We start from the raw sequence: 24360 nt of genomic DNA, 5'->3' as shown, positions 1-24360 counted from the left end.
TATTTACAGATTGAAATAAACAAAATATATATTAGAAACCCATGTTCCGCGTGTACCATGAGTGCAGCCATCTTAACGTCCTGTTTTCAGGTTCTGTAGGATTATATCTGCCCTCCTCCTTAGTCCTTCTTTTTGTTAGCGGTATTACAAAATAACTTCACGGTAAGGGATGTCTTTGTGCGGATGATACAGGATAGATATTCCTGGTGAAATAAGTGAAACGGCAGCTTTTTTAAGGAAATTAGAAGAATTGTCGAGAGTGCGGCAGCTGCAGTTTAATGTTGATAAATGTAAAATAATGCACTTGGGAAGTAAAGATCCCAAGTTGGAAAATAGCATTGGGGGCCCTGTTCTGTCGGTGGCAACGGACGAGAGGGCCTATGAGTAATTATTATTTCTGACGACTTAAAGGTAAGCAGACAATGCAAAAAAAGTGTCAGAAAAGCAAGCAGGGTGCTGGTTTGTATAGCGAGAGGCATAGCTTGGCATAGAAGAAAGATGGATGTGGGTCGGCCAATTTACAGATCTGTGGTCAGACCTCATCTATATTCTATGTTCTAGAGATCCCAGCTCCAGGAGGATATTGGCACATTGGAGAGGGTTCAGAGAAGGGCGAATAAAATGAGGAATTTTATTGGATTTCTCTTGGATTTGTATAATTTGTATAAGTTTGTAGAAAGTATGTAAATGATTATTTAGCGCTAATGATATACTTATCACTTTACAGTATAATAAATAGGAAGATATAGGGTGGGTCATACAGAGATCTTGATTTGAGGACAGCAGGTATGAGGTGATCCCTGCCCGAAGTTTTAATTTTTCTATGTTGTGTTTTACAGCAAAAGAAGCAGAGGTTCTGGCAGAGACTGACAAAATTGTGAAGGAAGTCTTACTCAGAACATCCCAGCAAGGGTAGGTAACGCAATATGTGGATTTGTGTAAATATATTGTTTACATGCATTTATAAACGTGTGTGTAGCTGATAGAGATAGAGAGATTGAAGTGTGTGATGGGGGATAGTGAACGTGAGATGGGGGGATAGTGAGTGTGAAATGGAGGGATAGTGAGTGTGAGATGGGGGGGATAGTGAGTGTGAGATGGAGGGGTAGTGAATGTGTGATGAGGGGATAGTGAGTGTGAGATGGAGGGATAGTGAGTGTGAGATGGAGGGATAGTGAGTGTGTGATGGGGGGATAGTGAGTGTGAGATGGAGGGATAGTGAGTGTGAGATGGAGAGATAGTGAGGGTGAGAGGGAAGGGTTAGTGGGTGTGAGATGAAATGATATTGAGTGTGGGATGGGGAGATAGTGGGAGATGGAGGGATAGTGAGTGTGAGATGGAGGGATAGTGAGTGTGAGATGGAGAGATAGTGAGGGTGAGAGGGAAGGGTTAGTGGGTGTGAGATGAAATGATATTGAGTGTGGGATGGGGAGATAGTGGGAGATGGAGGGATAGTGAGTGGGAGATGAAATGATATTGAGTGTTCTCTCCCCGCATTTAGTGGATGGCGCATGAGCCTCTAGCACTAGAAATTATTCCAGCCGCGCAGGTCCTTCTGTAACGATATCATCACAAATATCTTAGAGCGAGGACGCGACTTAAACCACATGATGGGGCAGCAAGATGGTGGCTCCTGCATATAGCATAAGGGGGAATAATGGGGGGGGTTATATAAATTATTGTTTAAAAAGAAAGAAATGAAAAATGTTGCCTTTTTTCTGAACAGATTTGGCGAAAAGGAGAAGGATGGAGGGTAAGAAGATATAACCGGAGTCTAATTTCATAGTCTAAGCTGATTTTCTGTGCATTTCATTGATTCTGACTGATACTGTTATTTCTTCTAGTTAAGCAATTACACGCTAACCGAAAAGTGTGGAAACTTCCACTAATTATTATATTTTTTTCACATTTTTTTGTAGTGTAATTGGCATTTCAGTCCAACCTCCTGAAGCAGAAGGTATGTATGACGAATGTGAAAATTATGAATAATAAACTAGTAAAAAAACTAGGAATTCTCATATTTTTTGGTGTTCAAACCTTCTGGGCCAATAGACTCTCAGCCATGGGTTTAGTCCTTTAGCACTTGGGTCTTGCTGATGTTCCACCAAAAATAAAGCATGATAGGAAGAAGCTGGTCCTGAACAGATGTCTATCGTTGACATCCTAACCTGGGAGGTACCGACTAAACTCAGAAGTTTGCAGGCATGAGAGACGTCGTGGGGCATTGGATGTGGTTTATGAGTTTGAACCCCACGTAGGCTTCAGAATGTGAGATCTGTCTTTTGCGTTCCTCTCCCAGGAGAAGGTGGAGAACCCAGCAGCGGGCCGGGAGCCAAACCCCACATTTCTCTGACAGACGTCGGGACAGAAGAATTCTTCCAGAAGCTGACAACACACATAACAGAGATGGTGTCGGCCAAGATAAGCCAAGGTAAAGCTAAACATATGCAAAATATCGCTCTTATCCAACATTCTCTTTCCTGGCTTTGGAGCACTGAGGTGAAGACGTCTTCTACATCATTGTTACACATTAAGTAGCAGTTCTGGTGCTAAAAGTGACGCAATCACCATGACAACCCATGGACTTTTTAACATTTTACTTTGATTTTAGATTTTGTCGGTAGATTATTCCGAAATGTTCTAAACAAATCTATGGATAACTTGGCAATTAGAGTAATTAGAATGATTGCCGTCACGCGTCCGACTTGTACAGGTAACAACGTAACAAGTTCTTGCCGTTATCTCATTTGAGTCATCGGATTTTTAAGGTAAACGGTTATTTCACGATATGTTTCCGTAAATTCTGGAATTGCCCACAAAGAACGGCATCCTTGGATTGACGCGCATTAAATATTCCGTGCGTGGTGTTACTTTATGTCGCATGAATCAGTGTGAACAGAGCCGCGCTCGGTATTAATATTCATGATTTAGATTTACGCAGAAAAGCGTCGTTCTGTCCTTAAACCTTGACATGTTTTTATATAGATACAATGCAAATCAGAGTTTGTAGAACGTACACGTTTAGAATCCTCAGAATGCGTTTGTACAGCTAGAAGTAATAAAAAAAAAGTGAAATAATAAAAGAAAAAAGTGAAATAAAAAGAAAAAAGATTAGAATGTTTGAAACAGTTTTTATCAAAAAGATGGTTTTCTGTTTTTTCTCGGACGACGGGCTCTTTAATGAGTGCAAGTCCCAAACTCATTGATTGGTCCACGTGCGCTCGTAAATCTGGCTCCATTGGTGAGGATTGACCCTAAGAAACTCTAGTTTAACCCCTCTCACCCATGACAGAATTTAAATATGAGCCGAATGGGGCTGATTCGCTGGCAAACTCTGTTTATGTGAACGTTTAGACCGTGAAGCCTTCCTGATTCCAAATATAACGTTTTTTAAAGCTTCCGTACAAATAATTTAAAAATCCCAAGATCTGAGAGAAAGGAAGCAGGGAAAGCACGGGGGTTAGCGGAGTGATGTGTGTGCGATTTCCCAGGAACGCTTCACTGCACATGTGTGAGATTGACATGCTGGGTTATATTATGAAGCACAAAGAGCTGTTTCCACATAAATAAGTCAGTAAAATGAATAACAAACCATTTGTCTGGTAATCAGGGCCGCCATCTTGGAGCCCGGTACAAACCTAAAGAAAGGGCAGCGTGCTGGAGGAGCATGGGGCAGGATTGTTGGCGGTATCCAGCTCCATGCTCCGCCAACCACCCTACCCAAAGCTCCTCCCACTGTCTGTCCCCAGGCTCCTCCCACTGCCCTACCCCATGCTTGTAATGGGACCACCAGGCCGTAAAGTTTCTCCATGCTCCTCCAATCACCCTTTCCCATGCTCCTCCCACTGCCTTTCCATAAGCTCCTCCCACTGCTCTGCCCCATGCTTGTAATGGAGCCCCCAGGACCCAAAGTTTACAATAGGACCACTGGACCCTTATCACCAGAAAGGGGTCTGTAGACCCCCAAAGACCCAGGAGCCCCTTTGGACACTGTAGAAACTATATTTTTTATAGTATTTTTAATTTGCAATCGTTCAGGTATAAAATTGATCAATTTCACAAAATAATCCAGGGAATTTTCATAATTGTCTAATTACTAAGAAATGATGAGGAAATTAGCAAAAATAAATGAACATCGGGAAGCAGGTGGTAATTCTTTGTCCCATTAATCTCCGTGTGCAGCCTCGCTGCGGGTCCCAGGCATGCAAGGCATGGACAGCGACGACGAATCCAAAACTCCTTCAGCATCTCCTCGCCACGGCCGCTCCAGACCTTCTTCCATTGCTATTGAGTCGTCCTCAGAGTCAGAGGACGGGGACTCCAGAGGAGAGGTAAAAAAATAACCACCAAATATAAAGGTTTTTGATCAAATTGTATAAAATAGTATTAAGAAAAGAGATGCTTTGGTGGCCTCCACTGAACGCAATAATGTTTTCAAGTAAGCCAGAATGGAGCAGCAAACTCCTGTTCTGAAGCCCAAGGAGATCCTCAGATCCCCAGTTGGCTTCATGCACTAAGATGTCACGTGATTGGTCGAGTCAACTCCAGTCACATGCCCTTGCATGCTAACACTCACAGAACAACTCGCACGTTCACAACGTTGTGAGACGTTTGCAAGGGATTGTGAGTGACTTTACATTTTGCGAGTTACGGGCGAGGCCATGCACGGTCAGTGTGAACTGGCATGTCCTCTCCTGACATTCGCAAAATAACACCCCGCTACATTAAAATAAAAATAATCAAAAGCGGGACCACGGATTACCCCCTCTCTTCTCCCACCCTGTGCATGGTAGAGGTAATGAAATAATCCATGTGGGGTATGTGTCTCCTTATACCCCCCTTCCCCCAGCCCCTGCTAATGGGGTTAAATATTCTAAAAACCCTATGGGAAGCGCAGACCCCCAGCTGTGCCTCCCACCCACCTTTATCCCATTCACCGTAGTATGGGGGTAACAAATAAAATGATGCTCCTTGGACATTTAAGTCTGGGGTGACCATTGAAGTCACTGAGGGTGGAATTAACGATGTTATTTTTTTATACTGAAATATTACTGCTCTAAAAGCTGCTCTAATATCCTGAAAGTCATCAAAGTGAATAATGAATAAATATTATGTATATTTTAAACTATTAAATCATTAAATTGTTAAAAAAAATGAACATTTTTATTTTCATTTATTTACTTATTTTTAGCTGCCTGCTATTGATTAAATAGATATAAAACCCGCATGTTTTCAGCTCTGATATTGTTCTCGTGAGCTGGAAATGATGACCTCACGATTTGGGGCGGAGACAGAGCGGAACCCCTCACTCGCCCAATAGAAACTCAGGAACGAGCCCATTGGCCCTTCGCTAATTCTTGTTAATTTGCTCTCTGTGAACAGATTTATGACATCATAACTCTTTGTCGTGCAGATATTTGATATCTTCGTGGCGACAGCTGATTATAACCCCATCATAGCCGACAAGGAGTCGATAACTTTGAAAGAGGGGCAGTATGTGGAGGTCCTCGATTCCGCTCACCCGCTCAAGTGGCTCGTCCGCACGAAGCCCACCAAATTCAGCGCGTCCCGGCAAGGCTGGGTGTCTCCGGCCTATCTGGATAAGCGTCTAAAGGTGATAATATTTCTGGTTTTATTTATTATTTACTTCGGGAACAATCCGTGCCCTCGTATAACCTTTCCTTGCGGTACTGTGGGGTGAGGGGGGGTGCAGACATTGTGTGTAACTGTGTATGTGTGTGACTATGTATGTATGTTACTGTGTGTAACTGTGTGTGTTTGTGTGTCTGTGGTCTGGTTCTGGAGAAGGTCCAGGGGGTGACGCCATCCCTAGCTTCCTTGTACTAAAGTCATTCATATTGATGATAAGAATGTTTTAAATCAAAATATAATTGTTGTACCCGTTCTTTTTATCAGATTTTTGGCCTGCTTAATATTTCTATGTTTTGCCCAAATGTGACTGAAAGTGATTTTTTTTTTATTCCAAGTTGTCTCCAGAGTGGGGATCGGGAGACGCAGTGGAGTCCCCGGGAGACAGTGTCTCTGAAGAGGATTATAAAAAGAAGTTAAGGTAATTATCAAGAGAGCCATGATCTAAAACTAGAGCGTCAGAGGCTGAGATGGAATGGAAGGAAGTTTTACTTCACTGAGAGGATGGTAGATAAGTGGAACAGCCTCCCAGCGGAGGTGGTAGAGGGTAATACAGTGAGGGGATTAAACATGCATGGGATAGACATACGGCTCCTGAATCTAAGACGAGACCAACGACTGATTAAGGTTTGAGTCTTTACAGCAGGAGAAACGGGTGACTAGACGGGGGCCGAATGGGGCCGATCTGCTCAGTTAGGAGTAAAGTTTCTGATACTGTGTTTGCTGTTCCGTGTGCTGCCAAATTTAACCCATTTATAACCGAAACAGATGAACGTCCAGATCCTTCCCAGAAATATTCATGTAAAAAAACAAAAAACAAACACTCAAAAGTCCAGTTAAAAAATAGGTTTTCATCGTAATAAACTTTCAAAGAAAAGAATAGAAAGGCGATTTGCTTAACATACTAGAAGTGGACTGCACAGAAGCTTACAATCTATTAGGAGGTGGAAGGGGAATGAGACGGAAGGAGAGGGGCTGCCTGGGTGACAATCTTTTGATTTTAGCGAGGGGGGGATGTGGAGAAGTCAGGGGCCGGATGGTTTCTTCACGATGCAGGTTGTAGGTGTTAGAAGGATAGATTGTAAGCTCCTCTGGATAGGTTTGTAACGAAAGTTTAAAGTCAGAATAAGTAGGGAAGGGAATTCCAGAGACGGAGCGCGGGTGACATCCTAGAGACACGGGAAGAAGTGATAACGGATGAAGAGAGACGCAGGTCATGGACAGAGAGAAGAAGGATTTGGAGATGAGGGCAGACTCAATGTTGTTAAAGGGGTCGGTAGGTCGGGGTCCGGGCTTCAATGTGAATTTATATTCTTGGGTCTACTTGGGGAAACTCTAGAGTTCTGTCATCGGATTGTTAGATTGTTACGATGTTACCACAATGGCTGATGTTGGTCTAGGTTGGATGAAGAGCTTTTACTCTCTCACTCTCTCTCTCTCTCGCTCTCACTCTCACTCTCTCTCTCTCGCTCTCTCATACAGCACTCTCATCCAGGAGCTGCTGAGTACGGAGAAAGAATACGTCCGAGAGCTCCAGTTTCTGCAGACGCACCACATCCAGTACACCGAGACATGCGGCGACGTCCCGGAGACCGTGGCCAACCAGAAGAGCACCATCTTCCGAAACATCAGCGACATCGGTGGCTTCCATACAAAGTGCGTTGCCGGGGAAAAGGGAAAAAAAAATAATAAATGGAACCTGTTTTTTTTTCTTGCTATGGCTGAGGATTATTTATATCAATGTTGACGATTTGGAGGTTTGCAAAAAAATTAAATTGTTCCCCCTCGAGTAACTCACATAGACTTACACACTCATGCCAACACACATGCACACCCTCATGCTAACACAAACTTACACCCTCATGCTAACACAAACTTACACCCTCATGCTAACACAAACTTACACCCTCATGCTAACAAATACTCCTCACAAACTTACATGAATACATTCATGCTCACACACACTTACATATATACGATGCTCACACTAAAATTTTACACATCCATGCTCACGCATAAACATGCATACTTACATACAAACACTTAAACATAGACAGCCATGTAGACAAAAACCACATACGCATTCATGCTCACTCACACATTAACAACCATACTTACACATACACACATACAGCTTTCTCTCTAGCGGCTCATGGATGTGCAAGCAGCCTCTCACTCACTGCCTGGGGGCTGGGGCGCCCGCTTCCCCCTATATACAAATTAGTGATATCATGACATGGTCACCCTCGCGCAGAAGACCTGACCTTTGTGTCATTTAACCCCTTGTGTTTTTAGATTTATTAATCTTTGAAACAATGTTTAATCTTCATATTCATCTAGTCATAGAATTCATTAGCCGGCCAGATATTTATCCAAGTTAAGTTGATCATTAATCCATCCAAAATATATTGTTATGTAGCCACCTGGCTGCTGGGCTTCGGCCCCAGGGGCCATACACGTGGCGATGACCCCAAGCTTTTAGGAACTTCTCCAAACCCTTCGGTGTTACTTTTGTTTCTACAGCAATTTCTTTCCTGAACTTAAGAAGTGTGACACGGATGACGACGTGGCCATGTGCTTCATAAAGAACGAGGAAGAATTCAACAAGTACATCATGTACCTGGTGGGACGCGTTCAGGCCGAATCGGTCGTGGTCGGAAACGCCGTCCAGGAGTTCTACAAGGTGAGGGAAGGTCGTGGAGCTGCTGTCCGAGCGGACGGGTTCCTCGTTGGGATCGTGTGGATTTAGGGCAGGAGTGACTAGAAGAAGCTAGACCTCAAATCTAAAAATAATGCGTTTTTAAATACATAAAGGGGTTAATAAAGGACGGGAGGGAAGAGTATTTCAAAGGAGGAGAAAAGAGACCCAAATCTAACACTAGAGAGTCAGAGGCTGAGATGGAAAGGAAGGAGGCATTACTGAGAGGGTGGTAGATAAGTGGAAGAGCCTCCCAGCAGACGCGGTAGAGGCTAATACAGTGAGGGACAGCCATGCATGTTTGAATTCCAGCCCAGTTTGAGAAAGATCTCGGTTACCTGGAGAACGCAGAGGTTTATTTATTAAGACGCTTTTCACGCTTTCTGTCGGGAGGCTCCGTATTTGAACGCAGTTTTTTATGGTGTTATTTAATGAGAAGAGAGGCCGCGTTACAGCCGAGACCTCGTCGCCAGTCAATTTCCGCAGCTTAAAAATAGCCGGAGTATTAAGGATGAATAATTAATCGTTTAGCCGGAATGCTAATCCACGAGAAGCCCTCATCTTACAGCGAGGCGAGGGTTTTCGGAACGGGTCGTCGCCAAAGATATTAAGGATTCTGTCATTCGTTCCAGCTGCGCATATTAAATACGAGATGGGGATAACTGCCGCTGTTAATATTCATAAAGCCATGCGGGGGGGGGGATATAACTCCTTGAGTGCCAACCGGCGCGTTACAATGACTGACTGTTATTTAACATCTAAAGTAAAGAAACTCCATCATCGAAAAGCACGAACATAGAAAAGTAGCAGACTTTTTCTGCTGCTATGGCAACAAAATAGTCCAGCCCCTCCATTTGTCAACATAGAAATCGTCAGGATATTTTTCTGCTGCTATGGCAATAAAATAGTTCAGCTTCTGTGTTGGTCACATGGCTGCAGCTTAGAATTAATGATCGTCATCATCATCATCAGCTTTTGTATATTAATCATATTATTTCCCCCTTATGATGTAATGAAGAAATACACAGAGGACACGTACGCGCTCGCTGACCCCTCCAAACCTCCGCCTCCCCCTCTACAACACTACCTGGAGAGACCCATCAACCGGATCCAGAGATACCAAGTCATCCTCAAGGTGAGCTCCTCGCGGAGAAGAGAAACTTCAGAAAATGCCAGAAATGCACAGATTTTGTTGACGATCTTCTGTAGTTAATTATAATTTTACTTTTTAGTCCTAATTTCGTAGTTTGGGTTTTCTAGGGAGGCTTTTGATGCCCGGTAGTGATCCAGCAGAAGGACACCAAGCTAATTGGGGCAAAGTTTGGCCAAGAATAGCCCGAGATGATCATTTTATCTCAGGATATTCATTCATGAATTTAAGCGCCAGCTGAGTCCATAAAGTGGGTTCTTTAAAAAATATTTAACAGATCCTGAAAATGACACAATTTGCTGAAAACCACTGTAGATTTTCCGCGAGCCGCACAACTTGGCAGTCGCCGTGGAAATAGGAAAACTATCGATTGGATAATGTGACTGATTTTAAAATAGCGAGGGGGTTCTTTTTAGTATAGAAAGGATATTAACTTTCTGGAGAGAGTTCAGAGGAGGCGAGTAAAATAGGGAGTGATCAGGAAAGACTAAAGGGATCTCAATATGTTCGGCTTGGAGGAGAAAGAGGAGAGAGAGGGGATGGGAGAGAAGAGAGAGAGGAGATAGGAGAGAAAAGAGAGAGATAGGATAGGAGAGAAGAGAGAGAGGGAATGGGAGAGAAGAGAGGATGGGAGAGAAGAGAGAGAGGGGATTGGAGAGAAACATTTAAATACATAAAAGGGATTTAACAAAGTACAGGAGGAAAGAAGTTACAACAAGAGACCAGAATCTCTCTAGAGGGTCAGAGACTGAGATGGGATGGAAGTTTTACTGAGCAGGTGGTGGATAAATGGAACAGCCTCCCAGCCGAATGGTTTTTATCTGCTGTGAGACTTTTATATTTCTATGTTTTCATTGAAATGGTAAATATGAGATGTTTACTAGAATTGAGGAATTTGTGTTTTCTTTCCACTGAAATAAATGCTTTAATCATAATAATAATACTATTTTGAAATATTCTTCCCCGTTAGGAACTGATCCGCAACAAGGCGAGAAATGGAAAGAACTGCGCTCTCCTTGAACAAGCCTACGCCATTGTGTCAGCGCTCACTCGCCGCTCAGAAAACTTTCTTCATGTGTCCATGATTGAGAATTATCCCGGAACCCTGGAGGCGCTCGGAGAACCAATCCGCCAGGTAACCAATCCGCCCGGCAACCAATCCGGCCCGGTAACCAATCCGGCCCGGCAACCAATCCGCCCCGGTAACCAATCCGCCCCGGTAACCAATCCGCCCCGGTAACCAATCCGCCAGGTAACCGGCTTTGTAGAGCGCCGCACAATATGCTGGCTATATATCATCAACAGAAAATACCAACGGTCTATAGGGATATATCTATTTTATGAATGAAGCACTAATGGGAGTGGCTGTACTACAGATGTTCGGATAGGAGGGTCCCTGTCCTGCAGAGCTGACACTCCTTTGTCTCTTCGCAGGGACATTTCATTGTGTGGGAAGGAGCTCCTGGAGCACGAATGGCCTGGAAAGGTCACAATCGCCACGTATTCCTCTTTAAGAACTACGTTGTCATCTGTAAACCCAAGCGGGACACGCGGACGGACACCTATAGCTACGTTTTCAAGAACATGATGAAGGTGCGTGGATATCTGAAACGGTCATGCAGGGGACGTACAATATCGTTCAAAAGTTTGGGGTCACGCAGCTGTTTTCATGGAAAACGAGGAAATTTCTGGCTGCAACATAATTTGCAAAAAAGGGTTTTCTAGCCATCAATTAGCCTTTTACACTTAAACTTGGATCAGCGAACACAACGTGCCATTGGAACACAGGAGTGATGGGAGTTATAAAGGGCCATTGGAGCACAGGAGGGATGGGAGTGATAAAGGGCCATTGGAGCACAGGAGTGATGGGAGTGATAAAGGGCCATTGGAACACAGGAGTGATGGGAGTGATGAAGGGCTGTTGGAACACAGGAGTGATGGGAGTGATAAAGGGCCATTGGAACACAGGAGTGATGGGAGTGATAAAGGGCCATTGGAACACAGGAGGGATGGGAGTGATAAAGGGCCATTGGAACACAGGAGTGATGGGAGTGATAAAGGACCAGTGGGACACAGGGGTGATGGGAGTGATAAAGGGCTATTGGAACACAGGGGTGATGGGAGTGTTTGGGGGTCAATTTCAAAACTGTATGATGGATTTAAATTTGTTTAAAAATAAAGGAACCCAGCTCATGATTTCATTTCATTATTTTTCGTTAAAATAGTTATTATTGAGCCGCGCAGCAATATTTTGTGTAATGCTGTATTTTATCAGAATAGGGTTCATTTAACGCTCCGCTTTTACCCTTAGCTTACAAACATAGATGTGAACGATCAGGTTGAAGGTGACGACAGAGCCTTTGAGATATGGCACGAACGGGAAGACTCGGTCCGCAAGTACCTGCTGCAGGCGCGCACGTTCATCATCAAAAACTCCTGGGTGAAAGATATCTGCGGCATCCAGCAGCGCTTCAGTCTGCCTCAGTGGAGTAAGTGGACGTTAGACTTCATTCTATTAAAAGAATCCTAATCAGACGATCAATTAATGAACTAAAAAGGAGTATCCGCATTTAAACATCAATGCCGTTAATGGAAAAAAAAAAACCAGTATTGGAATTTAAGGGCTCAGCCTGCCCATCTCTGACATCACGGAAGGGGCGTTACCTTTAGGCTCTTCTAATCACTCTCATCACACCTATCACGCAGTCACACTCACTCGCCATCACTGTGTAAATGTCCTCTTTCTAGTGTCCATTCATGTTGATGTGAGAGGTGCTGTACTTTAAATGACACCCGACCCTTGTACGCTAAACGCCCAATATATGTCCCAAATGTCAAAGTAACCTTTTTTTGTAATTGCTGTAGAGGGCATGAGATGGGGGCGAAGGGGTTAAGGGATCAGCTGCCCCTGGGCTGCTCTGACTTGAAGCTTGTACGTTCTACCAGAACCAGAAGTCCTAGGAAGGCTGTAGTTACAAAGCTTTCATCCACTCTCGACCTCCCGATAAATGCTTTCTCTTCTCTTATTATGGGTTTTATGCATCCTCCTTAACGTATGGACACCACCGGATAATGCACATGGGGCATGATCTATTAATGGGACATTTGGGTGATCTCGGCCCTCGGACTGATTGTGGCCACTTCTGCTATGAGAATATAAGATCCACAATATGACTTTATCACTTGGATTTCTCCAAAAGTGCATAACGTTACCAAAATAAAAGAGTTAAATAAAAGAGCTAAAGAAAAAAAGAAAATGTCCTTCCTCTGTATAATACTGCGTTCACCCAAATGGGTTGCTAAAAAAAAAAAACATATCAGAGACTATTAAACTAAAAAAAACATATAAGAGACTATTAAAGTAAAAAAAAAATATATAAGAGACTATTAAACTAAAAAAACATATCAGAGACTATTAAACAAAAAAAACATATAAGAGACTATTAAACAAAAAAAATATAAAAGAGACTATTAAACTAAAAAAAAAAATATATAAGAGACTATTAAACAAAAAAAACATAAGAGACTATTAAACAAAAAAAAAAATATAAGAGACTATTAAACAAAAAAAACATATAAGAGACTATTAAACAAAAAAAACATATAAGAGACTATTAAACTAAAAAAAATGTAAGAGACTATTAAACAAAAAAAACATATAAGAGACTATTAAACAAAAAAAACATATAAGAGACTATTAAACAAAAAAAACATATAAGAGACTATTAAACAAAAAAAACATATAAGGGACTATTAAACAAAAAAAACATATAAGAGACTATTAAACAAAAAACATATAAGAGACTATTAAACTAAAAAAAAAAAAATATCAGAGACTATTAAACAAAAAACTAAACGTATAAGAGACTATTAAACTAAAAAAACATATAAGAGACTATTAAACTAAAAAAAAAAACATATAAGAGACTATTAAACTAAAAAAACAAACAAATAAGGGACTATTAAACTAAAAAAATAACATATAAGAGACTATTAAACTAAAAAAAAAACATTTTTAGCATTTTTATAATTTTTGTTGAATTTAAAGAACTGCAAGCGCAAAAGAGAGAATCTGGGATGTAATTTTGCGATTGCCAAACATTACACAGAATGCATCATTTCTTTCCGTCGACATTCTCTCTCTCTCTCTCTCTTTCAGATCCTCCGCAGTTCATAGAGTTTTTGGCAGACTGCACGGCCGAGCTCGGGGAAACCGTTAAGCTGGCGTGCCGAGTAACGGGAACACCGAAACCTAGCGTCAGTTGGTATAAAGGTATTTAGGATTTTATTTACATAAATACCGTTTATCTCTAGAATTCCCAATAGGAAGCTTTGATTTAGGGGCTGATATTTAAAACATGAATGTATAGCTATGTGTAGGTTTCTATGGCAACAAAACCTTAAAACTTATGTTGTTTTTCTTCTTCTACAAGATGGCCGACCTGTAGAGGTTGACCCCCACCACATTATCATCGAAGACCCCGACGGTTCCTGTACTCTCATTCTGGATAACCTGACGGGCGCCGACTCCGGCCAATACATGTGTTTTGCGGTCAGTGCCGCGGGAAGCGCCAGCACGCTGGGAAAAATACTGGTCCAAGGTAACATTGTAAACATTTGACAAAATCCATCTCAGCTTCATAATTTCACGATCGTCCAACCCACCCTATTCATTTACTACAACACTTCATTCAAAAAATAAAAGTAACGACGGGAAAGGAGCGAACGAATCTATTCCAAAATATCTGGAAGAGGACGGATACAATTTAGTTCTTTGTGTAACAGAGACATTTATCAAACGTCTTTCTCTCCTTAGTTCCTCCGAGGTTCGTCAACAAACTCCGAAACTCTCACTTTGTGGATGGGGAGGACACTCAGTTTACCTGCACCATTGAAGGAGCTCCTTATCCTCAAATAAGGTCAGTCAAGTCCCGCTATAGCCAATTTCTGACCATATTACCAAAGTGTTGGGTGGTCTAGAGTGCGGGAAAAGGTTATCTTCTTAAATGTCCAATGTTTTTCCTTACCGGGGAACCAATGTTGGAATTTGTTGAAATGAAAAGCTCTTGTGAACCGATGGGTTTTAATTCATCAGTTTTTCTACTAGAGAGAATATTTTGGATGGCGGTTGAAGGAAAGACTTCACCAAAGACCATTGATTACCTCTTAACAGAATGTAAACTTCATACGTTTATTTAGAGAGATACAGTTTGGGGTCACTTAGAAATTTCCTTGGTTTTGAAAGAAAAGCAGATTTTGTCTATTAAACATATAAAATAAACATAAGAATGGATCAGAAATCCAGTGCAGATGGGGTTAATGTTGTAAATGACTTGATTTTTAATGGAATCTCTTCATAGGCATACAGAGGCCCTTTATCACTCCCATCACTCCTGTGTTCCAATGGCCCTTTATCACTCCCATCACTCCTGTGTTCCAATGGCTCTTTATCATTTCCATCACTTCTGTGTTCCAATGGCCCTTTATCACTCCCATCACTCCTGTGTTCCAATGGCCCTTTATCACTCCCATCACTCCTGTGTTCCAATGGCCCTTTATCACTCCCATCACTCCTGTGTTCCAATGGCCCTTTATCACTCCCATCACTCCTGTGTTCCAATGGCTCTTTATCACTCCCATCACTCCTGTGTTCCAATGGCCCTTTATCACTCCCATCACTCCTGTGTTCCAACGGCCCTTTATCACTCCCATCACTCCTGTTTCCCAATGGCACGTTGCATTCGCTGATCCAAGTTTAAGTTTAAAAGGCTAATTGATGGTTAGAAAATCCTTTTGCAATTATGTTACAGCCAGAAATTGTGACCCCAAACTTTTGACCGATAGGGTGTGTGAAAATTCAGTTCTTACATTCCCCCCCCCCAGGTGGTACAGAGATGGTTCTCCATTGCCTGATTCCGGGAGACACCAGACCTTTGCTGAACCACGGAGCGGTGTGCTAGTGCTGGTGATAAAGAATGCCACCAAGGAGGACGTTGGGTATTATGAATGTGAGGTGAGTTCATAAGGAATGTCTCCTCCAACCTTTACTGGAATAATTTAGGGTTTTGATAGCAGGTGTCTGCGTTCTGATAATAGAAGTCTCCTATGTGTCTTCTTATTAGGAAAAGTGCATATAGTCATTTTGGTCCAAGTGAAGATGGAGTCTTTACTCAAAAGGGATACTTTCTATTGGGCCAAAACAGGCAAAGATGTAGAATGACATTAACTTTTAGGGCTTCAGGAGACACTTCCTGAAATTGAGAACATTTTAAAATGTTTCGGAATATTGGTTCTAACCATTCTTTAAATATCTGATGATAGGTAAATGCTAGATAGCTGACATCTCCATGTTGACCATTGGCACCTTCGGAACATGAGATTATTCTGGAATTAAAAATATTTTTCTTTTGTTTCCTGCAGCTGGCGAATCGGTTGGGATCAGCGCGCAGCGGGGCAGATTTAAACCTACAGACGGCGTCTTTATTGGCCCACGAGAGGAGAGGAGACCAGACCATCACCATTGAAGGTAAGGGATCTGCAAGGGGTTGGCGGGTTCCATCTGTACATTTCCACCACTGTCAGCTAAATCAGTGGAAGGATGGAAAGCTGCACCAAGACGATTAGGTTATTAGGTGTCTGTTAAATTGTTTTGGGTAAATCGTGCTTTCATTTTACAACCCAAAAGATGTGATAAGAGGGTTGTCTTCTCCTATAGCAACCTAGAAGTAAGGTGTTTTGTTGATGGCCAGGGCAAGTTAGGGAATGTCATGGGGCAGATGTATAAGACTTGTATCCAATCCTGTTTTTAAATAAAAGGGGGTGGCCAGATTTTACCTGAAATAAAAGGAATGGCCTGGTACAGCCGTAAAGGACATCTGCTACATGTCAGTGGCACTTTGTATATGATGTCAATCATCTATAAACATGGAATTCTGTGTAAATAAAAAAAAAAAAAAAGGTGATTCCGGTACAAAGTTTCAAAAGTGGTCATGGCAACCAATGGAATGGGCCAATCAGCAGGGACATTCCATTGGTTGTTTTATTGATAGGACCACTTTTTTAAGTTTAGAACCAGGATCGCATCTTGTACCCAATCGCCAGTGAGTTTGCCCGTCTGATACAGTAGCAAGACTCAGGATAGTTTTGATTCTGATATAAACGGCACATTTTACGAGCGCGCGCTTTGGTTTGTTTCACGTGAATCCAATAGATTTTGTAAAATCCCCCCCCCCAAAAAAAAAGAAAACCAATCCAGAATATTAGAAGGATATACCATCTCTGAAGGACACAACTAGCTTCCCCCCATCGTTGGAGATGAACGTGAAGGTCATGCATTTTGAAAACGGCCATGACTTCCTTCTTGAAGAACGACCCCAAAAATATTTGGAAAGTACCGTCGACAAAATGTAAAGAAAATAAATCCTAAAATATTCACCAATCACGGCACGTCGGGGGTAAAGCTTCGGAGGTCCGTATTCTACTATTTTCAATTCATGAAATATAAATTTCATTTTCCTGCACAATAAAAGCAGCTACAAGCTTCCTGCCAATGCATTCGGTCACGACGACTAAAGACTGCGCACGTTCAGCTCTTCATCTATGATGGAACATCTCAGACCACAAGAAAGACACAAAACCCCAAAAATATCACTGAGTAAAATAATCGTAGTCGAATTTCCTCATCTTTCTGTTCTATCCAGTAACAAAATAAACGCATTTCACGACCCGGCTTCTTACTATGCGTTAGAATATTGCTACTTATCCTAAAGATACATCATTATTGTGGACCCTACAAAGTTCATATTACCCGTCACGTGACAATATATCAAACAATAACATCGCTTATATTATACGCTTGGCTTCCACGGATAATAATATCTAATCACGCGTTTTGGATCTTGTGGGGCTGTCCACGAGCCCCCCATTGGCTTCTGGGTGAAATGCATAGATTATCCGAGCTAAATTTGTCTGTTTCTTGGCTGTCTTGCGTGACGTGTCTATGTTTGCGTGACGTGTCTATGTTTGCGTGGCGTGTCTATGTTTGCGTGGCGTGTCTATGTTTGCGTGACGTGTCTATGTTTGCGTGGCGTGTCTATGTTTGCGTGACGTTGTCAATGTTTGCGCAAGGAGACATACATTAGTCATGAGTGGAAAGTTCTAAAGCATGTGAGCAAATGCTGCTGATGTATGTCAGAATAGTTTGGCTTTGCTTACCTTTCTGCTTGCGCAAAGCGTCCCGGCGACTGTTGGAAAAGAGCTTCATTATTTGCAGTAGAATTTCGGAAGGTCCGGACTCCCCGTACGGCATTGTATGTACGAGACCCCATCGCAAGTTTAGGGAGGAAAAAGGTGAGGGGTGACGTCTCTACCTGCTTCTGTTTATTTTCCACCAGTTCCCAAACATTCCTAATCATCCAGTCCCCACCCATACAAAGCCTGAATACGAGGGATATTCTCAACGCTCCAAAAAGTGAAATTCTACTTAAATGCTAATTAAAACTAAAATTTGATGGCCCATTTATTTTTATTTGATCTTCAGTCTCGTCTTAGATTCAAGAGCCTTATGCCATACATGTTTAAATTAATATATATATATATATATATATCGGTGAATGCACTATTTGCACTATTTTTTTAATTAAAAACAATATATATAATTAAAATATTGTTCACTTTTAAGTATTGCATAATATTAATTTATTTCAAACGTATCTTACAAAGTGCTGAATAATTCTAGGAATATAACATTTCCTGTGATTTAATTTTCTATTTTATGCGGTGTCCGTAAATGCATTTTTTTTTTTTTTTTTTTAGACAGATCACATTTTTGCAAAATGTTTAGTCTCTTTCCATGTGGGGACAATAACATTTACCCAAAAGCTCTCGGAACTCAAAGAAAAGACATTTATAATCTTTTTATAAATTATTATGTACAATAACCTAAAACCTTCAGCATCCTTTATTACGTATTTTATAAAGAAGATTATTTTTCCTCGCGACTCTTATGTCCTGGGAAGTCTGCCTTCATTTCATTACAGTGCAGCTTAATTTATATTTATATATATATATATATATATATATATATATTACTTCCTGCACATGCTCAGTAGCGCTCCCATTGAAAAAAATAAGCTTTATTGATTTTAACGAAAATCTTAAAATTGTTGAGGCTCAAATTATTATTGGGTGACATCTCCAGTTTTAATCTTCTATAAAATATAGTTGGTAGCTTGAGTTTTATTTAGCTATTTACACAGAAATATAGGTTTGTCTGCAAGAGCCTTTAAGGATTTGTGGCTTTCATTTTTGTGAGTTACAGGTGAGGACATGTGAGGGTATGCACGATAATTTGTATGTCCTCGTCTGTAACTCATAAAACGAACCCCCCCCACAACAACAAATAATTAGAGAGATGTAAGGAGCCCTCCAAGGACAATTGAATTTATTTTAACCTTTCTCACCCCAGTGGACAAAGAGGGGGGTGTCCATGGGGCATTTACTCACATTTTGGCTAATTTAGCCCCCATCCCCTTTTCTTGCATGCGAGTTTTTTTGTGCGAGTGCGAATACAAGTTGACTTTTGTGAATTTGCATGTTGGACTTTTGTTCAACTTGGGCGGGGTTTGCTTCTGGAAACTTACATTTTCTGCCATCCTGCCAGGACCTGCGGTATTTATAATGTTCACTGCTCTACCTGACCCAGTGCCCCCAGCTGCCCCCCATATCCACCATGTTCTAGTTGTCTTCTTTGACATCATGCACTGGTTGTCCACATTAGGTGGAGCTTAAGCGCTATTGGGACATCTTCTCTGATCTCCTCAGCTGGCCGATAAGTGCGCAGCGCACTAGGATAACGGATCACCCAAAAGAGCAATAATAATAACGAAATCCTCCACGGCCCGTCAGCCTGGGTAAGAATATCCCCGGCGCGTCTAGGAAATAACACTGCAGCTCTGTGTGGATTTTAATATTATATTGGGAGCTTTCTCATCTATTGGGGATCATTATTTTTTAATAATTATATTATTTTATTAATTTTATTATTATTTTAATAAAATATTATTTTAATATTTTATTTATTTTTGTACATTTTATATCGGGCCTGGTTCATAACGAACGATAACGTTCCAGCGATTTACAAAATCAGATAATTACAGGGAGGCTCTGATAACGGTGACAGCTTTAAAATGTAATTATCTCCTCCGAAGATTTCCATTTTTCATTATTTCCCGAGCGGAACGCGAAAAGCTTTGCAGATTTCCAAACGAAATAATTATGCTAAATATGCAACCAGCCTTCTCGGAAAAACAAATCTATCTCTGTGTATAAAAAGGAACATTCTCGGTACTCAAAAACAATTTTCTTACACATTTTTAGTATTTATTGAGTTTTTATTGATACAAATAAAAATACTTAATATACTTAAAAATACTTACTATAAAAATACTTACTTTTGGGCAATAATCACTATTAGGAAAACTGAGATCTATTTGGCAGAACGAGCAATATCTAAAAAAGTTTTTCGAGCTCTGGTCCTTCCCCTCCCCCACCCTTATAAAAGCTGCCCGAACCAATCAGCAACAAGCAGCAACCTAATAAAACGGGAGAGAGAACATAATGGGAACGGCCTCCTGAGATGGAATACACATGCATACATTTTAATCTGTATTCTACTAAATTGGAGAAGAAAATTACCATGGAAACCGTCATAATATTCATGGCGATTGTTCCAAAATTAGCACCTTTTTTTTTTTTTTTTTTTTTTAATATGGTTTTGGCCTCCATCTCTCCGTTGGGGATTATTTCTGAACATTTATTATTGCAAAATTCAGTATTAACTCCTCGAGTGTCAAGGTGAGGGCACAGCATTATGAAACAAACACGTCCAATATTTACTATGCTGGCAATCGGAGGTCAACGAAAGGCCTACCTGGGAACTCCTAGGCGGAGCTCATCCTCTTCGTAGGGGGGGAGTGGCTTTCTGTGAGGGTGGGGCTAGCCAGAGAGAACTTTTAGTTAGCGGGAACTGGGCAGGGCGCAGGGAGTGGGTGTGGTCATATGCCACTCCCCTGCCCAGAGAAAGAAGAAACCGACCCGGAGACCCTGGGAAACAGGTTCACCAGGAGACTCCGGGTCAAACCCGGGAGAGTTTCCAGATATGATGATGTAGAGCGAGAGTAGGACGCATGTCTGCTTTCCACGTTCATCTAGAACACATGAATAATGAACTTAACACCAATAGGACGATCATATCAGCTTCTGCCTTTAATTAACCCCATGCTGTTCATACTGTTTCCTTTGTAGTTACTGAGCAAGAAACTAAAGCCCCCAAGAAAACCGTCATCATGTAAGTTTGGCTCTTCTTCTCTGTAAATGCGAGTGTGTCTCTGCTTGCTGTGCATGAGTCTCTAACACGCTTCCTAACGGACGCACACGCCTGCTGCCACGCGCCACGTTTTGTTCCGCATTGTGCGCTTAATGCCTTTAACCAAAGGTTGTCACAACATCAGCGTCGGACGTCACCCTTTAACAATCCGTTATATGTCGCCCATGGGGAGCCCAAAATAGACATGTAAAACGCGTCGGCACCTTAACGGTTCCAACGATAATATGGTAGATAAAGGAGATCATGCCACGTGCACCGTATGTGCCAGCATTTCAGTGGGGAATATATCACACATGTTGCCCTATTCACGTGACACGTGTTGGCCGCGTCACATAATTCTTATAGTAACAACCATCTGGTTGTATGTTTGGCTCCTCTTCAGGGTAATCGGAAAATTAACCGTTAAAACCCCATTTTTTTGTTTTTGGACTAATAACGGCCTGATGTCGCATTTTAGATACAGCAATAGATATATTTAGATGTATCAAAGCCTCGCCAAAGGCAGAGAATAGCAAACAAGGGTCCCAGCCCCCATACAACACGCGTGTTTAACCTTTTCATTGCCAAGCGGATGACAGTACTTATCGCTTTTGTAGTTCTTTGGACAAAAGCTCTGCGACTGAAAGGGTTCTCGTGGACAGATGGCCGGAAATCACAAAAGACGTACATTTATAAATCTTGTATGTTGCAAACCGGAGCAGCTCCGCTCTACGCGGCCATCTGCTTTAATGCGAACACGCTGTTTTGAATGACAGATGTACTTATCACGCCAGTTGACAGTAATAATTAGGATTCTGCCTATAATGCGCCATCCGTGCAGCTGCTTACAGGAAAACATACTTTTCAGACGAATCCACCATTTATATGCCTATCCCATGCATCTTTAAATTCCCACACTGTATTAGCCTCTACCACTTCTGCTGGGAGGCCGTTCCACCTATCCGCCACCCTCTCAGTAAAGTGAGTTACTGTCCCTTTTGTTTCCTAGGGGATCAGCAAGCTGCCAAAGTAGAGCCTTAGTCTTTTTTATATCTACTGAGAGCTTCCTGTTAAAATCCACAAAAAAATATAATTTAACATTTTTCTGCATAATAGGATAGTTTTTTTTTATTTAAAAAAAAGTTTTCTTTCACTTTGATGGAAAGAAAGAAAAATAAATACATTTCTGTATCCAGTAGAAATATTCCTGAGAAATAAAAGAAAATATAGAATATGTTTTATTTTCCTGAATACTCCATATTAAAAAAATAAATAAATAAACCAAATGTAGACATATAATAAAGTATCGCATGTGCTTGCTGTGTGATAGAGCTGCCTTACATGTTTCTGTGTAGCATGACCCAAAACTAACCCTAATGGCTTATTTTTCACTGCATATGGAAAGCATAGGCTAATGTCAATTCACACGTTTACATCATTAGAGAGGAGACCATAACAACAGTGGTGAAAAGTCCAAGGATGAGGCGCAGGGTGTCCCCTTCTCCTTCACGGCCTGCTTCTGGTCAATCCCCATCGCGATCTCCAAGACCTGAAATGCTAACTCCGGAGCCGCAGTACCTGATGAGGAGCAAGCAGCCCGTCTACAAGGTGGAGCACGAAACCAAGAAGACAATCGTCCCCACGTTGTATGTGACAGAACCAGACGCAGAACGAGGCGCGAGAGCAGAAGAGCAAAAGAACAGATGGGTCGAAGTTGAGGAAATCATTGAATTCAAGGTGAAAAAATCCCCCAAACTACCAAGAAAAAGAGGGACTTCTCCAGCAAAGCCCGATGATGGAGGAGCAAGGAAGTTCACTCAATATAGACCAAGACGATCTCCTGATGATGACCCAAACACAAACAACTCCAACAACAAATTGGTTGAACAAACTAAGTCTTCGTTCAGCTCCTGTAGTTTGTCTGAGGTCGATCTGCCATCAATGGAATACGGACTCGTAGAAGATTCAGAAGAGGAAGATCAGGAGTCTCAGTTTGTTTCTGAGCAAGAGGACAACTCCTCGTTCTTTCTGACAAATGATACCAATGGCTCGCAGACCGGGGAAGAATGTAGCAATACTGTCACAGAACCAGGAACCCAACGGGCAACATTTACCGTTTCTGGAGACGATGAGACTCCAACTGCGGCAGTAAATTCAGAGACCGACGAAAATATAGGTGAAGAAACGGGCAAATGGTCTGAGGAAGGGGAAGTTCAAGATCCAGGACAAATGGTATGTTCAGAAGGAGAAGACTGCGTCGTAGAAGAACCATCAGACGAAGAATCCGATGAGCTTAAAAACAGAGATAAAAAAATTCTCACCCGTGATGGGAAACTACTGACGCTGGAAGACCTGGAGGATTACGTTCCTGGCCAAGGAGAGACTTACGGATGTGAAGATGATGATGATGATGATGATTCAAACAACCCAGGAGATGCTCCTTGTGAGATATCTGTACTGCAAGCTGAGATTAACGAGCCAACCGTTGGCAAGCCCGTGTTACTGAATGTGGGAAGACCCATTGTCCCCAAACAAAGGCAGAGTTTTTTCAGCAACTTTAAGGAAAATATGACTGGTGGCATATTCATGGCTGCTTCCAGAATGGGTAGGATGAACTTGATGGGGTCCCCAAACGTTTCTTTCCACGTGAATCAAACCCGCACGGCACAAGCAAGCGTGGCGGGCGCGTCGGCCGGCCGGCCCTCGTTCAACATCAAACCTTCTTTCTGTACCGAAGTCCAGCGCTCTGCAGAGACCGGGCAGCCCAGCTTCAAAACGGAGGTTTCGACCCGGACCCTGAGCTACGGAACCCTCGGGGAAACCGTAACATTGCACATAAGCAAGAACGACCCTTCACAGGGCTAAGGAGAGAGAGCGTGTAGGGGGTAGGGGGGGGGGGGGCGGGGGGGTCATGAACGAGAGGGGGGGAAATTACACAGGTGGGGAGGTTTTAACAAAAAACAGGGTTACCGAAAGCTTTTTCCAGTCTTAATGGGAACATTACTCGGTTTAGGCGATTAAATAATCCAAGTATTATCATAAAAGTGTCATTCCACAGTGAAACTATGATGCGATAGAACATAGGAAGTCTGGATAACAACTCTCCTCCCTGTACACAAAAATATTCTAGAATACTTTGACAGATTATCTTACTTTTTCACCGTATTTATTAAGCCTTTATAATTTATTGACCCAGATAACGATATTGGTGATAAACCAATGATACGCGGTCATGTGACATCTATTCTGGAATAATTCATAATTAAAGTCATAAAAAAAATTACCGTTAAAATGCGATTAATATTTAAAATCAGATATTTTAACTTATTTCTATTATTATAGAAATAAAGTCATGTTTGCTGGCGAAAATCGGCAGCGATCACCTTGAACGCCGTAAGGTCCACCAGGGGGCAGTCATGTGCTTGCCTATAACACATCGTTTATAGGAGGTGGGGCTTTATTGTGGCCCCACCTTGTTTTATCTCTGCTCCTCCCACA

The 24360-nt window shown here is 41.9% G+C and overlaps 1 protein-coding gene across 1 annotated transcript in view; it reads left to right on the top strand.

Annotated features, from left to right (window-relative positions):
* Positions 1 to 23742, top strand: part of OBSCN (obscurin, cytoskeletal calmodulin and titin-interacting RhoGEF) — a 118228-nt gene extending 94486 nt beyond the window's left edge. The window contains exons 74-93 of the mRNA XM_053468302.1: positions 840 to 912; positions 1727 to 1753; positions 1920 to 1957; positions 2300 to 2431; positions 4183 to 4331; positions 5414 to 5614; positions 5988 to 6070; positions 7132 to 7305; positions 8173 to 8332; positions 9366 to 9482; positions 10468 to 10632; positions 10932 to 11090; positions 11809 to 11986; positions 13657 to 13770; positions 13931 to 14098; positions 14314 to 14416; positions 15381 to 15510; positions 15918 to 16023; positions 20802 to 20844; positions 22305 to 23742. Of these exons, the coding sequence (XP_053324277.1) occupies positions 840 to 912; positions 1727 to 1753; positions 1920 to 1957; positions 2300 to 2431; positions 4183 to 4331; positions 5414 to 5614; positions 5988 to 6070; positions 7132 to 7305; positions 8173 to 8332; positions 9366 to 9482; positions 10468 to 10632; positions 10932 to 11090; positions 11809 to 11986; positions 13657 to 13770; positions 13931 to 14098; positions 14314 to 14416; positions 15381 to 15510; positions 15918 to 16023; positions 20802 to 20844; positions 22305 to 23727 (3743 nt within the window). The 3' untranslated portion in view covers positions 23728 to 23742. The remainder of the gene's footprint in view (positions 1 to 839; positions 913 to 1726; positions 1754 to 1919; positions 1958 to 2299; positions 2432 to 4182; positions 4332 to 5413; positions 5615 to 5987; positions 6071 to 7131; positions 7306 to 8172; positions 8333 to 9365; positions 9483 to 10467; positions 10633 to 10931; positions 11091 to 11808; positions 11987 to 13656; positions 13771 to 13930; positions 14099 to 14313; positions 14417 to 15380; positions 15511 to 15917; positions 16024 to 20801; positions 20845 to 22304) is intronic.
* The last annotated feature ends 618 nt before the right edge of the window (positions 23743 to 24360 follow it).

This window comes from Spea bombifrons, chromosome 5 (genome assembly GCF_027358695.1).
Source record: "Spea bombifrons isolate aSpeBom1 chromosome 5, aSpeBom1.2.pri, whole genome shotgun sequence".
Classification (NCBI taxonomy): domain Eukaryota; kingdom Metazoa; phylum Chordata; class Amphibia; order Anura; family Pelobatidae; genus Spea; species Spea bombifrons.
Note: the sequence above shows the minus strand (reverse complement) of the source record. Positions and strands in the feature narration are given on the sequence as shown.